The sequence below is a fragment of the Scheffersomyces xylosifermentans genome (genome assembly GCF_036884685.1).
Source record: "Scheffersomyces xylosifermentans strain CBS 12540 chromosome Unknown RJT20scaffold_4, whole genome shotgun sequence".
In the NCBI taxonomy this organism is placed as follows: Eukaryota; Fungi; Ascomycota; class Pichiomycetes; order Serinales; family Debaryomycetaceae; genus Scheffersomyces; species Scheffersomyces xylosifermentans.
In genome coordinates, this window is record NW_027042942.1 from 53481 (window position 1) to 72888 (window position 19408).

The 19408-nt window shown below is 40.4% G+C and overlaps 6 protein-coding genes across 6 annotated transcripts; 3 read left to right on the plus strand and 3 right to left on the minus strand. All coding sequences in view use genetic code 12, as the record gives it.

Moving 5' to 3' along the window:
- Nucleotides 1–3073: 3073 nt before the first annotated feature.
- On the plus strand, nucleotides 3074–3631 carry RJT20DRAFT_134750 (uncharacterized protein; the record flags this gene model as incomplete). Its single annotated transcript, XM_064918354.1, has 1 exon — nucleotides 3074–3631. One exon carries the CDS (start codon nucleotides 3074–3076, stop codon nucleotides 3629–3631), a length of 558 nt encoding a protein of 185 aa, XP_064774053.1.
- Nucleotides 3632–5533: 1902 nt separating this feature from the next.
- RJT20DRAFT_83541 (cardiolipin synthase) lies at nucleotides 5534–6130 on the minus strand (the record flags this gene model as incomplete). The annotated part of the gene is made up of 1 exon (XM_064921241.1): nucleotides 5534–6130. A coding segment is annotated over one exon (597 nt), but the record flags the coding sequence as incomplete, so codon positions are not given.
- Nucleotides 6131–7566: 1436 nt separating this feature from the next.
- CCT8 (chaperonin-containing T-complex subunit) lies at nucleotides 7567–9216 on the plus strand (the record flags this gene model as incomplete). The annotated part of the gene is made up of 1 exon (XM_064918789.1): nucleotides 7567–9216. The coding sequence occupies one exon, from the start codon at nucleotides 7567–7569 to the stop codon at nucleotides 9214–9216; it is 1650 nt and encodes a 549-aa protein (XP_064774055.1).
- Nucleotides 9217–9334: 118 nt separating this feature from the next.
- Nucleotides 9335–10180, minus strand: TRP1 (phosphoribosylanthranilate isomerase). Its single transcript, XM_064917064.1, has one exon. It carries the CDS (start codon nucleotides 10166–10168, stop codon nucleotides 9422–9424), a length of 747 nt encoding a protein of 248 aa, XP_064774056.1. The 5' UTR covers nucleotides 10169–10180; the 3' UTR covers nucleotides 9335–9421.
- Nucleotides 10181–10818: 638 nt separating this feature from the next.
- On the minus strand, nucleotides 10819–13613 carry VPS53 (Vps53p). Its single transcript, XM_064915730.1, has one exon. It carries the CDS (start codon nucleotides 13434–13436, stop codon nucleotides 11106–11108), a length of 2331 nt encoding a protein of 776 aa, XP_064774057.1. The 5' UTR covers nucleotides 13437–13613; the 3' UTR covers nucleotides 10819–11105.
- Nucleotides 13614–15951: 2338 nt separating this feature from the next.
- Nucleotides 15952–19230, plus strand: KEL1 (Kel1p; the record flags this gene model as incomplete). Its single annotated transcript, XM_064918790.1, has 5 exons — nucleotides 15952–16113; nucleotides 16153–17507; nucleotides 17532–17692; nucleotides 17741–17848; nucleotides 17906–19230. The coding sequence occupies 5 exons, from the start codon at nucleotides 15952–15954 to the stop codon at nucleotides 19228–19230; spliced, it is 3111 nt and encodes a 1036-aa protein (XP_064774058.1).
- Between the last annotated feature and the right edge of the window lie 178 nt (nucleotides 19231–19408).

Sequence of the window (19408 nt, forward strand, 5' to 3'; positions counted from 1 at the left end):
CTGATGATGCTGTATTATGAGATTATATTTCAACTACTACACGGTTATGAGCGCTTAAAAGGAAGGCATTCGAAATTTTCGATCTGGAAAAGGTCAAATGTGCCAGATTGTATGCTCGAGCTGTTATTCAAGATCTCGTATGATGATGCAAACAACGGTCTACTGGTGTTTACTGGGAAGAAAACACAGTAAAAACTCCTTTTTCACTGTCTAAAATAATGTATGACAGTTACTCCTCGAATGAAAAATCCTGCACCTCAACGGAGATACTGTTTAAGGACGATTAGTTCCGGTGAAGGTATATTTGATGGATGCGGATAGGCGGGGGAATAATGGGAGACAGAGGAATATTAGATCGATGGTAAGGTCCGATGATAGGCTGGAGGTAGTGGATGGGCCCAGATACGAGAATATTGCTGTGTAGGGCTGGGAGGGTGACTTTGTGGATTGTTGCGGTTAAAGATGCTGAACTCGCAATCGTGGAGGAAGGCTACAGCTGGTGAGCAGGGCGGGAGTGGCTGTCATATATATATATATGAATAGGAAGAAGTCGCCTTTCTACCTAGGCTATGCAACCGTCCCCAAACGTGTCCACACTAGCCCATTTACGGCACCATGCATCAAAATCCATATAATTAATGATGGTAGGTTGGAAAATCATATGGTTGACACAGAAAATGCTTCATTCATCTCGGAGATGGGGGTGCAATCCGGACCCTCGGACATCGGGTTTCCTTTCCGGTGTGGAACAGTGGAAATATGGTCCCAGACTAGCTGGGAGGGGTATAGGAGGTTACATTCGATGGAAAAGAACACCAGCAAACCTTGTGTAATAGGGGCTAATTGAGGACCGACGCTGTCTTTCATACTCTCCGCCAGTCTCGGGGTGTTTATTTACCCTTCTTCGCCTACATTGTGCCAGTCTAGCGATGACGATCTGTAAGGGCTTGTAATGGTTGACAGCATTGCAAAAAAAGAAACCGCGGACATCGACCAAAACCGGAATGCGGCTAGTGAACTCAATTATACCGGATAAAGCAATCATACACCCATACATTCGACACATGGAACCACCCCCGACTGTGTCGATGAGGAATTACTAATCACAGCATTTCATGCCGCAACGGAAGCCCTATCATTCACTGGTGACGTTTCCTGTGCGTAGACGCACATTGGACCATTTTTAGCGCTGCCGGTCATCGTTAATCACTAGCCGCATAGAGTAGTTCATCTTTTGGTTCCTGTTTATTTTATCTCGGTGGTGGCAGATAAGTTCCGTTGGTGTGTGATTGTGATTGATGTCCTGATTGACGGAGGATTGTCCTAAAAAAATGAAACCGTAAAAGATAACGTCCCATGGGCGATCATTTCATGACATCACACCGCATCGAATTAGAAATTTTCTTCTTCTAGTGGGGGCCTTGGAGGTACCCTACGCTGGTGGGGTTGGTTCCTTCTGAATAACGTGTAGGTACCGGCCACCAGATGAGAATGTGGCCAGTGGTTTGGTTGTATAGCATATAGAACATAACCTGTAGTTGATCGTTTCGTTTCGTTGGACCTGGGTTTCCATACAGGTGGTAATGCAACAGGGACTAAACGGCAGCTGTTAAGCGCTTACGCTAGCTTCTGGCATGGGCATGAGTGGGGTGTGGATAGGAACATTAAGCTTCATACATTGCGGAAGTGAGACATGGCTGGAGAATGTCTAGAGTCATATGGCTTCTTGTATTTGCGGAATTCTGCCATTTTGTTAACTGTTGTTATCACCTCATTAGCCCTCAATTAGCCGATTGCAAAAAAAAACCTCGATAGGCTTTCTTGTCGTGGCCAGAAGTGGGGCTGGTGTAGCTGTCTCGAAAGAAGGAATTACTTGATGCAATCAAGCAAGGACGGAACCAGATCGTCAAACGAACGCTATCTCACCGGAATGTGGCTAGTGGAATAGATTCATTATTGTAATAAGCAGCAAGCATAGAGTTTTGGCTGCTTCCCCTATCGCTTAATTTGGTTGGTATCCTGTATTCCCAAGTAATGTTCAGTACTGGTCATCATTTTTCAGCCCCAAAAAACTCTATATACGGGCAAAACCCCTAGTACTCATCGACTCGTCTGGTAAATTCTCTTGCTCTGTACCCAACGGGGTTCCAATTGTTGTATCCGTTTCTTCGTTTAACCCTACATACAGTGGTATTATCATTAGGTCGCAAATAATTCCTGGAACCTTCTGTATTACTACACTAGTGACATGACATCATCACGCGCACCAGCTATTCGTTTCTTTTTCTTTATGTCAAAAAAGGCATTACATCTTTTGCAATGGGCTGGTGAGCTGATGACCCCGCGGGTTGTATAGAAGGAATGACTAGGGACCAGTTGACTTGGGACCTGGTGACTAGAAAGCAGGTGACTGGGGACCTGTGATTCCGTTTCATGGCCCATGGTTCTTTTCCCTGGAGTCCATGTAGTCCATGTTCCATACAGGTGATGCAAAAAGGCCTAAATAAGCAGTTGGTCGCAGGATGTATTGTATTGATACCGTTTCTGGACCTTGAGTCCGACGGACGGTACAAATTAAGCATTTAAGGTGAAATTTCGAATATTCCGTGGAGGTGCAAATTGGAATAAGATTTCTCTTCTAAGGGCCCCGACGGAACTGTGCCACTCGCATGAGCCTTTAAACCATTCTATTCTACCCTTTGTGCATAGTTGTGGCAAATAGCCTATGAACAAACCCGGAAGCTCGGCTCATGGTTAGTAATTCCAATAGCTAATTTCTTAACATCGGTCGGAAATTTGCATAACGTTGTCGTAATTATTTCGTAATTGGCTTGCATATTTCCTCATCAAGACGATCCCCCAACAAGGAGGTCGTTATAACCTTCAATCGACTCAAGCGAAGTGAACCAAGAACTCGCAGGGTTTCGGTATCATAAGCTATTGCTGGTTTTGTGGATGTAATTCAATTACGCCCAAATCCGAACTTGATAGCAACAATAGTTCGTTTGCCGATTATAGTACCGCCGTCGCTTGGCGAAATCCACCAAGCCGGGGTATCCTTAAAGCTTAAACAATGAACCACAACGATGATCTTTACTACCTCCAGTTGATCCAGCGACTCAACGCACAATTCGTTGCTTCCCGTGCCAAAGACCGCAGCCATGAATCGGTGGTACATCTCCTAACCACTTTTAACTCCAGTATCAAGGATACCAACCATCAGTTCGACTTTGTCTTTGAAAATCAACGTGGTATGAAATTGCTTGGGATCCCGTTATACTCAAAGAAGTCGCTACTTCCAATCATAGATCCCTCCACCTATCAGTCGCTAACAGGCAAGAAGCTCCATGTTCCTTTCGATGACCTAATAAATTATCCTCTTCCTGACTTTGGTTGGCAGTGGAGCTGGGATACGTGGTACGTGCTAATGTACGATGATGTTGACGATCAGGGTTGGGTCTACTCAAGTTTGCTCTTTAACGCTCATGTGAGTGATGGAAAATGGAAGGGAAAATACTACTTTGGTAACTTTGTTAGACGTAGAATTTGGGTACGAATGAGGCAGCTGATGCCAGAGGAAGAGGCAGGGGAAGTTGTGGAGCCCAAGACGCTGACATTAATATTAGGGTAATAGAAGATGTCTATAGTGGATCAAAGTGAGTGAAAAGGCTCATGGTTGTGGAGTTGCAGATTAAAAAGACAAAGCTGGAAGCTGGGCTCTTTGAATGGGTAATGACTAATGACTAGTAGGAGTTCTAATGATGAAATTAATAATTAATGTGAAAATAGGTATAAATGAATCACATCAACTGGTAGCAAAAAGTGAGGTGTAAGAACATATGTATTTTAAGGATGAAATATATTGGTCGATACTAACAGCTTGAACAAGCACAATATGTACCTGATATTGAAATCAACATAATTAATTGGCAAGACTATTTCAGCTTGAAATCCTATCTCCTTCAAGGATAGTTTGCTCTTTGACTTTTGTTCACTTAGTTCATTGTTCGAAATATAGAACACCCGTACCACAGAGTTATCTAGATTTATTGTTCTTTCTACTATAAACTAGGGGATTCGTTAATACGTCTTAATTAGCGATTTCTCTCTTCAGATGACAGTCGTAGTACATCTCATATTGTAATAATTAATTACGATATCAACTAGTGGAGTAAAGCATAAACCACCGAGCTCACCGAGCATGGATATTCCTCAGCACGTTAATTTTCTTAGTACTACTGTGCTAAATATACGACGACTAGAGATACCAGTGCTCCTAAATATGAAATAGAATCTACCCCTATACAAGCCGTAGACATATATATTCAAGTATGCCCCATTCACATAAATATACCGTATACTATCTACTTCACTTCATTTCCATAGAAATAGAAATAGAAATATACATCCATTAATATCAAACCTCCCATTTCACCTCCACTGAAAATCGGTTTGCAACTTAAAAATGGCTGCTGTTTATTTTTTGAGGCTCACTATTTTCTTTTATCACACATTCTTTTCCTTATGGTAAGATGGAGTGTTTGGCATTACCATTGGCGTTATCTATCGTTAGGTATAAGAATTGGAACGAGCTCGATCTCGAGTATGAAGGTGAGTACTTTGTTGATAGAAACGATGATGTCGTGGTTTTTGGCGGCTTGTCTCTAACAGTAGTTTGTAGTCATAATTGAGAACTTGTTGACCAAATTGACGGTGGCTGCAAATGAAAATGAGGGAAGTAAATCGGTGAAAAGTCACCAAAAAAGCCCATCTTTAATCGTAAAGCTCAGCTATGGTAAGCAAGGGAGGACCCAGGAGGTCGATGACTCAAAATTAGAGTCTATTGGAAGGGGTTTGCCCTCTGGAAATCCCCTAACTGTGGAACCAATGGTACTCGAAACTGAACAATATCGTAATTATTCTCGTGTTCTTCGACTTCTAGAGAAATACAACTTGGATTACTATAATCCACTGTACAAGCAGGTCTCATATAAGTACAAGAACCTCCAAGATTCTCTTTCGATTGCTAAGAATATGATGCAATGGCAGAGTCTGAAGAAACATATGGAAATACCAGAGATTTTTACAGCCAAGATTACGGAATACATTTCTTGCCACATAAATGACCAGTCAAATCATAAACGAATTACAACTTCTCCCATTTACGAATGAGGAATCGACAAATGAATTCATGAATCATAAAGTAAAACTCATAAGTTCTATTTACATGTGCATTGCTAAGAAACGGTCTATTACAAAATTGTGCTTATCAAATATCTTCAAAATCATAGTGTTCAGAAGATTCAACAATGATATCTCAAAAGTGGCATATCCAAGCAAAACTGTTGAGTCTATCATAACTTCTAATATGCCAATGCTAATCAAAGCTCCATTCAAGCTTGACCAGTTACGTGAAATCAAAAACCTGGACTTGATTGAACCGTTATTGAAATTAAATATCCAGCAGATAAGAACAAATGGAGACTTCTATTGTCTCTTTCTATCACTTTTAATTCTTAATGGAGACGCCAAGCTATTTGATATACTTGAATGAATTCTTTCCAAAGACGTAAGTATATCCACTTAAAATCGTGGTAGCAGTTACCACGGCTCCCATTCCAAGGAAAGCGGAATCCAAACTTAATGCTAAAGATGTCTCGATAAGTGGCTTGAAAACCAAACCTCCAATATACAACATTTGCAATCCAGTATTTACCTTACCCAATAAACTAGGATGTACGCTAATGGTTGGATTCTGGCTAATACTGATAAACTTGTCAAAAGTTCTAGGAGGGTCAAGACTCTTATAACGGTAATAGAATGACATGAAGCTCAACATGACATCTCTACCTATAATGACGGTAGCTACTAAACCAGGAATTGAGTTCACATATGCCAAGGATAAGGTACACACAGTCATGAGAAACTTATCAGCTAAAGGATCTATGATAGAACCTACAACGGATTTCATATTAAATCTTCTTGCGATGAAGCCGTCTACGAAGTCTGTCACGCTGGAATAGACAAAGAGCAGAAGTGCCATTGTTGTATCACCCAGAACGATAAAGTAACCAATGAAGGGTGTAGTAATGATTCTTGTATATGTGAGGATATTTGGGATAGTCCATAGTTGGGATTCTTTCTGTATTTGTTCAAGTATAGTGCTTTCGGGTACTTGCTTTGTTTCTATTTTTGTTTGAGTGTCATGTTTGGGTTCGCTCAAGAATCTGAGTTGTTGGTATTGTAATGTTTTGAACTGAGTGGGAGGAAAGTTGAGACGTAATTTATTGGGTCTATGTGATCTGGAGAGGGTTCTTAAACTGTTTACGCCGAGTCCCTTCGAAACTGTTCTCGATAGCAATACAGGGCTACGGAATATATGCAACATTATGAATAGATGAATAAGGCAATGAAAGCTGGTACAGTATATCAGATCCGTGGTGTGATAGGTCCGGAAGACTGTCTTTATGAATATGGTGCTGTTACTCCGAAGAGAATGTCTATAGAGGTCTAATGGCAGAGATAAAGGAAATATGAAAAACTTCAGAATGACATCATGTATCATCGAAAATTTCCAATTCCGGCTGGTAGCAATAGAGCCGAGAGCTTTTGACAGGTACAGATTGAAAGGTGACACCAGCGGGGGATACTATATCAGGAGAGTATATTAGGGAATTTGAGAGATTCAGAGGGAGATAATCATTAAAATTACACCAAAGCTACCATTCCATAATGTCAGTAACCCACTGATTTGCAGCTTCTTGGAAAACTTCACGCTTAAGTAGTGAATCTCACCAGGCTCATTTTTCACTGAGTAAGTCGCTTAAGCGTGAAGTGTATATACCGTGATTTATTGGTGTATGGGACGACAAGTCCAATACTGAGGAGTTAAGGTAACACTTTACACTAACATAGCCACTTTTTCCCTATCCAATTGTGTACAAAAGGAAGATGATAATAATGGGTCAAATCAGATCTAATTCGGTATCCTCTCCTCTATTACACTCATAATATCCTCTTCCTTAGCAAATATAAGGCATATGAGATTTTTAGCAGCAAACCCAAAAGAGCACACCAAAAAGAGTACAATACCAAAATATGAGAAACAGATATTCATTCTACTTCAACGCAACCGTGTCTATATAATGTTGACTAAGTAACTTTTTGCGATTGCGCTATCCTCCTTGCAACATCCCATTATCCCATTATCCCATCATTCCAACTCTCCCATATCTCCTTGTCTCCCATCTACTCCACCACCACTAAAGGGGGCCCTACCACCAGGCCCCACCACCATACTAATGGCAAATCCTGTACACATCGCCCCTAACAAAATTTTTCATAACCAACGCGATTCTGTGAACACTGAGAAAGTGAAGGTTGAAATGAAAGTTAAGGAAGAAAAAGGAAGAAAACGAAGGAAAGAAACAAGGAAACAAGGAAACAAGGAAGAAAGAGGGCATTGATTTGAAGTAAAAAGACAAGACAGTGACTACCCAGAAAGCAAAATCCCAGTATACCCCCCAGAAGTAGCTCTAAAATAAATCATATCCTACTTCCTCCAAAATGTCACTTAAGCTTCCCCAAATCCCCAACTCGGGCTTGTTTAAACAAGGCTATCAATCCCTCCTGAACGCAGATGGCGCTATCATCAGAAACATCGAGGCCGTCAGAGAAATCTCGTCCATTCTCCTCACATCCATGGGCCCTTCGGGCCGTAACAAGATCATCGTCAACAAGCTCGGTAAGATCTTTATCACCAACGATGCTGCCACCATGCTCAATGAGTTGGAAATCGTCCACCCCGTCGTCAAAATTCTCATTATGGCCTCGCAACAGCAAGAATTCGAGATGGGTGATAACACCAACCTTGTGATCATATTGGCCGGAGAATTCTTGAATATCGCCGAAAAGCTCTTGAACCTTGGTTTAAATGTCACAGAAATCATCCAGGGATACACCTTGGCCAACAAATTTGTTGCTGAAACCTTAGATAAGCTCGTCGTCGACCAAGTCGAATCGGTTCTTGAACCAGAACAATTGACCAAGGTAATCAAGCCTGTCATTGCTGCTAAGCAGTACGGCTTTGAAGATTTGATTTCCAAGCTTGTAGTGAAAGCCGTTCAAAGCATCATAAATCCAAAGAACCCCCAATCATTCAACATCGATAATGTTCGTGTCGTCAAAATCATGGGATCCTCTCTCTCGCAATCACAAGTAGTCAAAGGTATGGTTTTCCCAAGAGAGCCAGAAGGAACTATCAAGAATATCAAGGACAAGTCTAAGGTTGTAGTTTTCACCTGTCCAATCGACATTTCGACTACTGAGACGAAGGGAACTGTGTTACTCCATAATGCCCAAGAAATGTTGGATTTCTCCAAGGGTGAAGAACAACAATTGGACGATATGTGTAAGGAAATCAGCGATTCGGGTGTCAAGGTTGTCATTGCTGGCTCCAATGTTGGCGAATTGGCACTTCACTACTTCAACAAATACAACATTCTAGTTTTAAGGGTCCCATCCAAGTTTGATTTGAGAAGAATTTGCCAAGTTTGTGGTGCCACTCCATTACCAAGACTTGGTGCTCCAATGCCAGATGAGATGGGTGATATTGACATTATTGAAACCAAAGAAATCGGTGGTGACAGGGTCACTATCTTCAGACAAGAGGAATCTGTTTCTAGAACTGCTACTATTGTTATCAGAGGTGCCACCCAAAACAACTTAGATGATATCGAGAGAGCTATTGATGATGGTGTGAACGCCATCAAGGGTTTGTTGAAGGATAACAGATTATTACCAGGTGCTGGTGCAGTTGAAATAGAACTCATCAAGCTTATTACTAACTACGGAGAGAAGACACCAGGTTTGTTACAGTTGGCTATTAAGAACTTTGCTAAGGCATTCGAAGTTATTCCAAGAGTGTTATCGGAGACTTCTGGTTTGGATTCCTCTGATTTGTTGAGTAAGCTTAATGCTGCTCATGCCCATGAAGATAACGTGAAGGTCGGTATTGATATTGATACCGGAGATTTGATCGACGTTTCGACCGTTGGAATCTTTGACCTTTTATCTGCTAAGAAATCTGCTATAAACTTAGCTGTCGATGCCACCAACACCATATTGTCCATAGATCAGATTATTATGGCAAAGAGAGCCGGAGGACCACAAATGCCAAAGCAACAAAGACCAGGCAACTGGGACCAGGCTGATTAATTGTAGTTATAGATATAGGTATTAATTCACGTTTAGTATAGACATATGTTGTAGATTCTTTGTATTAACATCCCTTATGAACACAATAAACTCTACGGGTACATGATTTTTTTTAATTCCAGTACTTCATAAATTAGTTATCTAAATGTACGTATGCTAATGATTATAACTATGCAAGCAGTTAATCTGCTGCCGAATAATTCATTTAAAGAGTTTTTCCAATTTTGACGAAATCTTCAATCTTCTTCAAGTCTTTATTCCACTTGCCATCTTCGACACCTCCACTTACGTCGAAGCCAAGTAAGTTCTGAATGCTGGCTGTATCAGCTAAATTTGCTGGGTTCAAACCACCAGCAAGTATGTACTTTCCAAAGTCCAAGTCATTTACTACTTCCCAGTCTATAACCTTGCCTTCACCTCCGGCTTCTGAGTCTAAAAGAGGAAGCCCTACGTATTTCTTCTCTTTAAAAGTACCCAAATCTTTCTTCATCGTGTCTACATCTTGCGGGACCACGTATCTCGGTATAATTCCAAATTGGTAAGTCTTTTCTGCAAACTGAATCTTCTCTTCGCTTCCATGCAATTGTATGAAATCTAACTGTAATCTTTTTGCCGTTTCAAAGACTGTTTCTATTGGCTGATTTCTGAATACTCCAACGAAAAAGGGTCCATTTTCTATAACGATCTCAGCAACTGTCTCCAAATATTCGTTGATATTTTCAAAGTGCTGAGTCGCCAAGTGCTTGTGAATCTCTTCTACTGTCTGAAACTTTCTGTTTCTAGCCTTTCTTGTGGCTCTTGCCAATTCTGATATTTGTAATGCTACATTCTCCTCCACGGTACGGGGCTTGTTTGGAACAAGTATTGAGCCTAATAAGTCCGCTCCTGCTTCCACTGCTTTCTGAGCAGCTTCCAATGTCCGCAAGCCACAAATCTTAACAATTTTCGTCATTTTATATAGTTTCTACCTGGAAAGAATGAATCATTATCCTACATTAAAAGGTGATTCAACTGAAAAATTTAGTCATATTTGTACCTGCATATAGTCATCTAGTATAAACGAGAATTTCTGAAATATGGGGAAATGGGGGGTGGTAGATGGGTCAGTTTTCTTGTGTTTTGAGGAGAAAATGATGGATTTGGTACATGGATAGTTGTGAGTTAGTTGGTAGCTTCTGACTTTTCTAGAAACTTGTTGAAAAGGTAGTTTGAACTCTGTCAATATCTAGTACTTTAAAATATATTCAACTACACCTCGATTGCGGCGCTACCATATATTCAATATTGCTTTAATATTGTATTTCTACTATTCCAACAGTTATTTCTCTGGTAAGGAATAACACTGTTCTCTAAGTAGACATAAGATTCGACTTCTTTACTATTGCTAAGAAATTCTAAGATCGTTCTAATACCCCGAAACTCTTCGAAATGCAAGATCTTTCGAAACTTCCAGATCCATCGGAATTGCCTATTCAGTGATATGTTTCATGTGCTGTGACGAATTAGGAAATTCTTCTATGGATTTTTCATTGTGACGTAAAAATTATAAGGAATTGTGTTTGATTAATTATATACCCCACACGAGTATTAGATCTCGATCAGGTTGGCTCTTTAAGAAGAAAGATTGGAGTAGAAATCCTAAAAAGGATACAGAATTGTCTATGAATGACAATAGCTTTTTCTAGCCCATGGGTTTTTGTAGCCCAAATGAGGACTCTCTACTTTCGAAAGAGTAATTATAATCTAGTTATAAGTATTATTATTATTACTATTACTATTATTTCAATATTATGGAGTTTCTCACGCATCGTGGATGCGAGGATTATAGAACATTATTGGTGGTAATTACTTCAAAACGTAGAATATGCAATTTCGTAAGCTTAAAACATTTAATCATTATCCTTCCTAAAGAACTTTCCGAAGTTTTTGAAGTTTTCATTCAATTTACTGACATGATTCTCTCCTGTCAATGCAAAATCCCGCAAGTTCTTCTCAAAATTATTGATCTTGGCAGGTATCAACTTCGGACTTCTTAAATCTGGTGTTGGCGTGCTCACTTGCGATACACTTGCTGACATAACCTCCTCTTCATCTTCAAGATTAGACAATAATGAAGACTGGTTCGTAAGAGTCCCATCATCCAACGTGAGCTGCAACTTGAAATTTTCTATGTATCTTGTTTGGTCAGACTTGTTGATATCCTTCAAATTTAAAATCTTCATGAAATTCCTTATCGACTTGTCACCAATCAACTCAAAGTAACTCTCTATAATATTTTCAATAGGAAGATGTGGAGCCATAAGGAGTTTGAGCAAACTCTCAAGGCCGTGGAATTGGTTATTTACAAACTTCTGGTATGACACGGAACTGGCATTAGTCGATTTAGCCTCATCGTAGTTAGGGTCAGCATACAATGGGAACTTGAGCGATACTTCCTTTAGGAAGGAGACGTCCAAAAGGATCTGCTCCAACGCTGTGACATTTAGTGGCTTAATGAACTTTAAGTTATTACTGAGTGAGGTAATAAGTAATTCCACGAGTTTGTCGTTAAAGTTTCTGATGTAACTTTCTCTGATAATCAAAGGTAAAATAATGCTTAAGTTTGAGGCTAATTGCTTCTTTAACTCGAGCATATAACTCGATACGTCGTTGATTGCATCCATATTAGACCAATTAGCATTCATGAATTGTCTCCAGCTGAATTTGAGATCATTGGAAATCTTAATAAGAAGGTTAGATATTGACTTATTGATTAATTTGAAGTAAACATCTTTTATGTTCTCGTAAGTCGGTAATTTGCTCTCATATTGATCTTTAATAAGACTCTTGAACTTGTCCGCTAGGTCATCAATATTATTAATCATATAGTCACCAGTATTGAGAAGCATCGTAAGATACTTTAGTGGTTCTAAACCCCCGCCGAGATCGTCGTCATTCTTTGGAATCATTGGCGCTAAGATCTTATTATGGAAGTCATACAAGTACTTGATGAAAAGTTTACTCAATTCAATGAGAATTTCTCCATTACTTAGTTTCAAAATCAGTGTCAAGATCTTTTGGAAGTTCTTGAAAAGTTCAGTTGAAGAATTGGCAATATTAGGAACATTATTTACCTTCAAAACTGTCAAAAAATCATCTTTTTCATTGAATTCTGATGGTAGCTGTGGAGCTGCCATAAATTCCAGGAATTTTTGGCTCAAGACTTTATCTTGCTCGTTGATCCAGATCAACAAATATGGTTCAAATACCAGGGAGATTATTTGAGTGAATTCGGTGGTCTTGAAAGTCTCGTTGAGTGCCTTTTCAAAATCTAGCGTAGCCATTAAATTGTCTAGAAGGGTATTGGACTTGACATTAGTAGAGCCTAATAGATTGATAAGGTCCTTCTTGGTTATAGTACAAAATAGCTGAGTCAACTTTAAGTCGATTTGCCAGTCCTTGGGGAATATGTCGAGGTACTGACCTCGCACGCTCTTTAAGGTGTTGTTGAAGTAAATGTATCTTCTATTCAAGTTGTCCAAAGAGCCAGCTTCTTCAACGCTATTGAAAATAGCTTTGATATCTTTTAATTGAAGATTTTCAAACCATTGCAATAGCTTCTCTTTATACTTGACATCAATCAACTCAAGAATTTCACATCCATACACCAATTGGTCCGCTCTGTCCATTCTATGGGCAGAGAAGTCTTCAAAATCGATAAAAATATCGTCAATGAGTTTGTTTTGAGTTCCTATTACCATTAAGTTCAATTGGTTAATTTCATCTATGGCTTTGTATGGTTGGAAGAAAATAAGCAATTCCTTGATTACACTGAAAAGACTGAGAATCTCTTTATAGTTATGACTTGGCATGATGGAAATAAGTGTGTTATTAGCATTTATTAACATCTGAAGCCGTTTAAGAATAGTCATTGATAGCACCAAGTTCTTTTTGTACTGATCTAGATCCCGAATGGATCCTGTCATTGACAGTATGCTATTTTGGGTGACATGTGAATCCAGCTTCACCTTACGAATCAACAGTATCAATGAGACGATATCTTCATTCAAGCCAACAGGACAACTCGAGTCATACAGTTCGATATCTTTCGTGATGTCTTTCCCGAGTTGATGCTTATAGCTGCTTGTATACGACAACAATTGGGGTAACTCGTTCAAAGACTGGGGAGAAGTAAAGATTTGGTGAAGGTGATCATTGGGCGTATAGTCATGGGAATTCATGGCCGGAAAAAAAGCAAAAATCAGCAGAAAACTTCGCAATTATATACTCCTAACGATTTTAAGCACTATTCTACAGTTCAATACCAGAAAACTCGAAAAAATCCCTGGTTAAAATGATAGTAAAAGTAGATAAATAACATTTTCAATGTTACCAGTCGCTATACGAGTACGTGTGCGGATCAATGTTTGGGTAAGAAATCCGTGCCGCAGTATTATTATTGGATTAACACCTATGTGTAGGGTGTTAGTTACAAACATCCATGACGCAGTATATAATGTTGTTTAAGTATGGGCCATAGTATAGCTAATAAGAAAAAGGAGTGGTTTAAGTTACCGGTTAAATATGATACTTTTAAAAATCTCTTCTATTCTTCGTGATTTTGCTCTCTAGTACTCAATTATGATTTTCGTCTGGCCGTAGTCCTTGACTTGGAATTTGGTCTTGTGTAAAAAGAGTGGACTTTTCTTGGTAATGTCCGTCTTCTCGACTTGGCTTAATTGGAGATAAAATACATCAACAAGAGGAAGAAGAGAAGGAGATTATTCGATGCAAGATTGACATAGTTCCAGCTGCATTGTCTAATCTGTATGTTGAGGGAAATTGTATCTCCACAATAATAGATAAGAAATGAGTGGTGGAAGGCCATACCCCCACGAGTCTTACTTTCACGGACGGAAGTGAAATTTTTCACCTGTTAGTCAATTCCGTTGAATAAGTAATGAATAATTATGGACTGGAAAAAAATGTAATTAAGATCATTGGCATGTGATAGCATCGTCCGAGTGCTTAATTATGAAGAAAGAGATTGCAAAAAAAAATTGAAGGGGTTGTACATTCAGTTTCATTGGAGGGCTAGAAACCAGTCTTCGGCCTATTTGCTTCAATACCTAATTTTTTTCTATTACAGTTGTCTTTATTCCTTACTTCGTTGCCACGATATATAACTTTATATAGCTACATGATCACACATGGACAACCCTTCGCAGCCTCTTCCTTGTACACTGAAGTAAGAAGAAGCAGAACTAGCATATAATTAAGCGGAGGCTTTTCGAAGCCAGATCATGCACAGCTACGACCAACTAATGATGAAGTATTATTACCGCTAGTGCCCATTTTTGGTAGCTAAAAGTCCTAAACTTGTGTGGGTAAACAACCAAACCGTTGACCACCAATGTGGGGCTCCCATTGTCAGGGAAACAGTGACAGTGTCCCTATTGTCGACGGTACTCATTAACAATTGTATCCCATTTCCGCTTAAAAATAACAACCTAAAGTGGTAATACTCTACCTAATTAACTCTCGACCTACATGCCATTTCCTCTCCCTGTGCCCCTCTCCGAGTACATGTTCTTATACCAGGGTTCGTTCTCGGTAACAAAGCCTCTCCGAGAACGCAGGTATCACCATTTTTCATTTTCCCGATTAGTCACAGTTGCACCACTGAGATTTGACAGAAATACCACGGACTACCTAACCCTGGCGTCACATTCCATCCGACGCCCTCTACATGGGCCCCAATTAGACCATGACGATCTAAATTACCCGTACCTACATATCTAGCTGTCTTTGCTGTTCCCAATGGGGCCTCCTATCGATGGTGGGGTGGTTGTCTGCCACTGTCCCAAAACAGAAATATTTGTTCCTTTGAAATTGCCCGATTAGGCAATTTGGCTTTGGAACACTGAATTGCCCTAACGAGCCATGGTTAGTTGGAACAAGTGTCCAGATTATCAACAATACCAATGGGCAAAAAGCCCTATTCTCAGGCACAACCCTCCACGGCACAGGATCTGGCGCCCATATGAGCTGCAGAAACTAGTTTTTGTGGAAGTCCACGGCCAATCAGCGGCTATTATCTCATGCCTGTTCAATTTTTCGTTCTGCTACTACCGACAGTATATAATAAAATTCATTTCCAGTACACCGCCGCCAACGAAAAACTTCTCCCAGCCCACTGTTACCCAAATTAGAGCCATAGACCTGCCATTAGCCAGGGTCGATATTGTTTTTGACTAAACATTAAAAAAAACACCTGTTTTTTCTTGCCAGCAGTGTTTCAACCAGCCAACCAGCCACCAACTGTTTTCCACTAATCTACCACCCAAAACCTACCATCCAACTATCCTATCCTTACACTTCCTCCCCCACGAACCCTCGTCCCTCGTACTTTTTCTCTCCCTACGACTTCCCCGTATTTTCGTCGTCTCGCTACCATCTTTTCTCGCTAGCGAAATTTGAAATTGGATTGTTTTGGATTTAAAGTCAGTTAATTAACGGTAACTGTTTCTTCAGCGAACAGCGATACTACAGGGCTTCCACTCGGTATCAGACGCCAAAACCAGTCTACAAACAACGTAGAAGCCGTAATACTCCTTGTTGTGAAATTTTCCCGAAGCCGCCGTGTTCATTCCGTGCCCTTTCCCGCCCTAGAACTACAGTAGCATCTTATTTACAACAGTACTACGGAGTCTGTCATCACCAGTTGTACCAAAAAACCAACCATCTACACTTCCCATGGCCCGTTTTTCGCTTAAGAAGTCCAAGAAGAAAGCCTCAGCTGCAGATACTACCACCGCCTCCACCGCTGCTTCCTCCATCATCGACCTGACCATGCCTTCTACATCATACTCACACCAAGATTATACGAGCTCGTCTCTCCACGATGACTCCAATACGGTTCTTCTCCCCATCATCAAGCAGCTGGCGCCAAAGAAGATTCCTATTGATGCCACATCTCCATGGAAGAGATTCAAGATCTACGACTCTCCTTTCCCTCGTTATAGACATGCTGCTGCGTCTGTTACCAGCGACAAGAATGAAATATTCCTCATGGGAGGTCTTAAAGAGGGCTCTGTGTTTGGAGACACATGGAAAATCATCCCTCAGGAGGGAACTACCGGTGAGATTGCATCTTACGTTGCTCTGAATATCGAGATAGCCAACAATAACAATCCTCCTGCAAGAGTAGGCCATTCCAGTGTTCTCTGTGGAAATGCTTTCATCATTTACGGAGGTGATACTGTAGATACCGACTTCAATGGATTTCCTGACAATAACTTCTACCTCTTTAACATCAACAACTCCAAGTACACCATCCCACAGCACATTCTCAATAAGCCAAATGGCCGTTACGGACATACCATAGGAGTAATCTCCCTTAACAATAGTTCCTCCCGTCTTTACCTCTTTGGTGGACAATTGGAAAACGACGTCTTCAATGACCTCTACTACTTTGAATTGAATACTTTCAAATCTCCAAAGGCCTCATGGGAACTCGTGGAGCCACTCAACAACTTCAAGCCACCTCCACTTACCAACCACTCGATGCTGGTCTACAAGAACAAGATCTACATTTTCGGTGGTGTCTACAATAATGAAAAGGTTTCCTCGGATCTCTGGAGCTTTGATGCCGGAGACAAGAAATGGACTCAATTGACCACAACAGGTAACATTCCCCTTCCTGTCAACGAACACTCTGCCTGTATTGTCAATGACAAATTATATGTCTATGGTGGTAATGACTTCTCTGGTGTTATCTACGACACTCTCTTTGTATTGGATTTACAAACTCTTGTATGGTCTAAATTGACTGAAGTCGGCGGTTTAGACGGCCCAGGACCTCGTTGTGGACACTCTATGACCTATTTGCCAAAGTATAACAAATTGGTTATAATGGGTGGTGACAAGAATGATTATGTAGTTTCTGAACCTGACAACTTCGAGACATACGAGAACTACAATGGAGAGGAGATTGGAACCATGATATACGAATTAGACATAGACATTGTTGAATATTTCCTTTCGGAAATCGTGGATCCTGTTGCTTCGAAGACTGGACCCAAAAAGCTTGCAGCATCCGCTGCTGCTGCCGTTTCAAAGAGAAACGAAAATCCACAAGACTATGAAAGACATGCCAGAAGTTTCTCCGCAGGTCCAGAGGACTTCAAGACCCCTCAGGCATCGGTTAGTCCTGAAAGACGTATGTCTAGGAACTATCCGGATCCAGTCGTTGCTGGTATTACCCCTGTTGCAGACAAATTCGTTGAACCACCTTCCACAATTCAATCACAGTATGGTCACGACAACGATGACAGCGTGCTACCACTCGAATCAAGTGGAATCGGCAGAGATCTTGGTGGAGAGAGGCGCCTTAGTCGCGGTCTACCACCACCAGAAGAAGACTCATATCACAATGGGCATGCAGCATTGCTTGATAACTATGGATACCAGCAAGAGGAACCTAATGGATTGCAAGGTAATCACAGCAGAGACTTAAACATAAACCCATATTCCAACGGACAAGATCACCTGAACCATTTTGACACCTCCCTTCCTCTCAATGACTCTGGTATCAAGAGAAACAGCGTTCTCCCAGATCCACCATCTCGTTTCTCATCGCAGCCAGTATCCCGTAGTGCCTCCAATGCTGGAAACACTGCCGCTGCTGCCGCTGCTGCTGTGGCGGGAGCATCTGCATCCAGCGGAGCTGCAACTTCTGGAGAAGACTCTAGAATAAAGAAACTCGTTGCTGAATTGACCAACGAATTGACTCAATTGAGGGCCTCTACAAGATCACAAATGCAAAACGCTACAGAAAAAATTAACCGTTTAGAGCAGGAAAATAACTCTCTCAGAACTAACAGATCAGGCGAAATCAGTGGATTGGAAAGACAGTTGCAAGAAAAGAACTTGTTAATTAACGAGTTGAAGGCAACAGTTAATCCACAAGCTTTGGCAATCACTCCAGATGGTCCAACAGATCCAAATGATCCTGTTTCAGAGTTGAGCAAATACAAGTTAGATCGTTTGGAATTGAACAACAAGTTGATTTACTACGAAGAGGAAAATGCAAGGTTGAATGAGAGATTACTCCATTTTGAGCCATTTATGAACAATCAGATTGGTGAATTATCAAACTTCCAGAAATTGATTAAGGTTCAGGAGGAGAAGATTGAGAAATTGACTCACCAAGTAAAGGATCAAGAGGGACTAATCAAGGAACTTAACGAAGTTAATGCCAAGTACAATAACTTAAAGTTAGAGTTCGAAAACTATAAGACAATTCATGCAGACGATGAAATTTCGGATGCCGAATTCAACTCACCTCAATTAGGAGATGGCAACAATGATTCATCTAACAGATCAATTATCAGTAATGCATCTACGATAAGAAAGAAGGACATCTCAGCCCACTTGGAAAGTTTAGTTAACACTTGGAACAACAGAGGTACTGCTGTTGCATCTAGAGACTACCCATCTACTGTGTCCCTTGCTCCAGAGGATAATCCAATTATCAATAAATTGCAAAAGCAGATTGACGAATTGTTGAGAGTTGGAAAGCAAAATGAGTCCCAATCGTCTTCTCAGATTGAGAAGTTGAGAAATGACTTGAATGAGAAGCTCGTGAATTTAAAGACTTTTGAAAACAACTACCGTGATGCTTTGCAATCAGTTAACAATACTAGCAAAGCTTTGAAATTCAACCAAGAAGAATTAAACCGCCAGAGAGAAGCCAATGATAGATTGATCAAGGAAAACAATGAGTTGAAGTTGTACAAGAAGGCCAACAAGAGATTGAGCTCTAGAACATCAACTCCAGTCCTTACTGATCCAAGTGCAATTCCAGAAGTTGACGAAGAGGAAGAAGAAGAAGTTATCAGCACGGCTCATTACAACATGAAGGTCAAGGATCTTGAAGCCGACCTCTATATCTTAAAGCAAGAGAGAGATACATTAAAAGAGAAAGCCACTAATCTCCAAAAACAATTATACATGGCTCAAAACGGCCAGTAATATCTTTTATTTATTTTCATTCCTGTTTAGTATTATATCTCATTTCTTTATATTTAATTAATGTTAATTAGAACAGTTCTGTAGATGTAAAGCGCTAAAGCCACGGGTAACAAGATCTCCGTGTGTCATATTATAAGTAGGATTGCGCCGACGTCGATCTGGTTATAATTGCACTCCT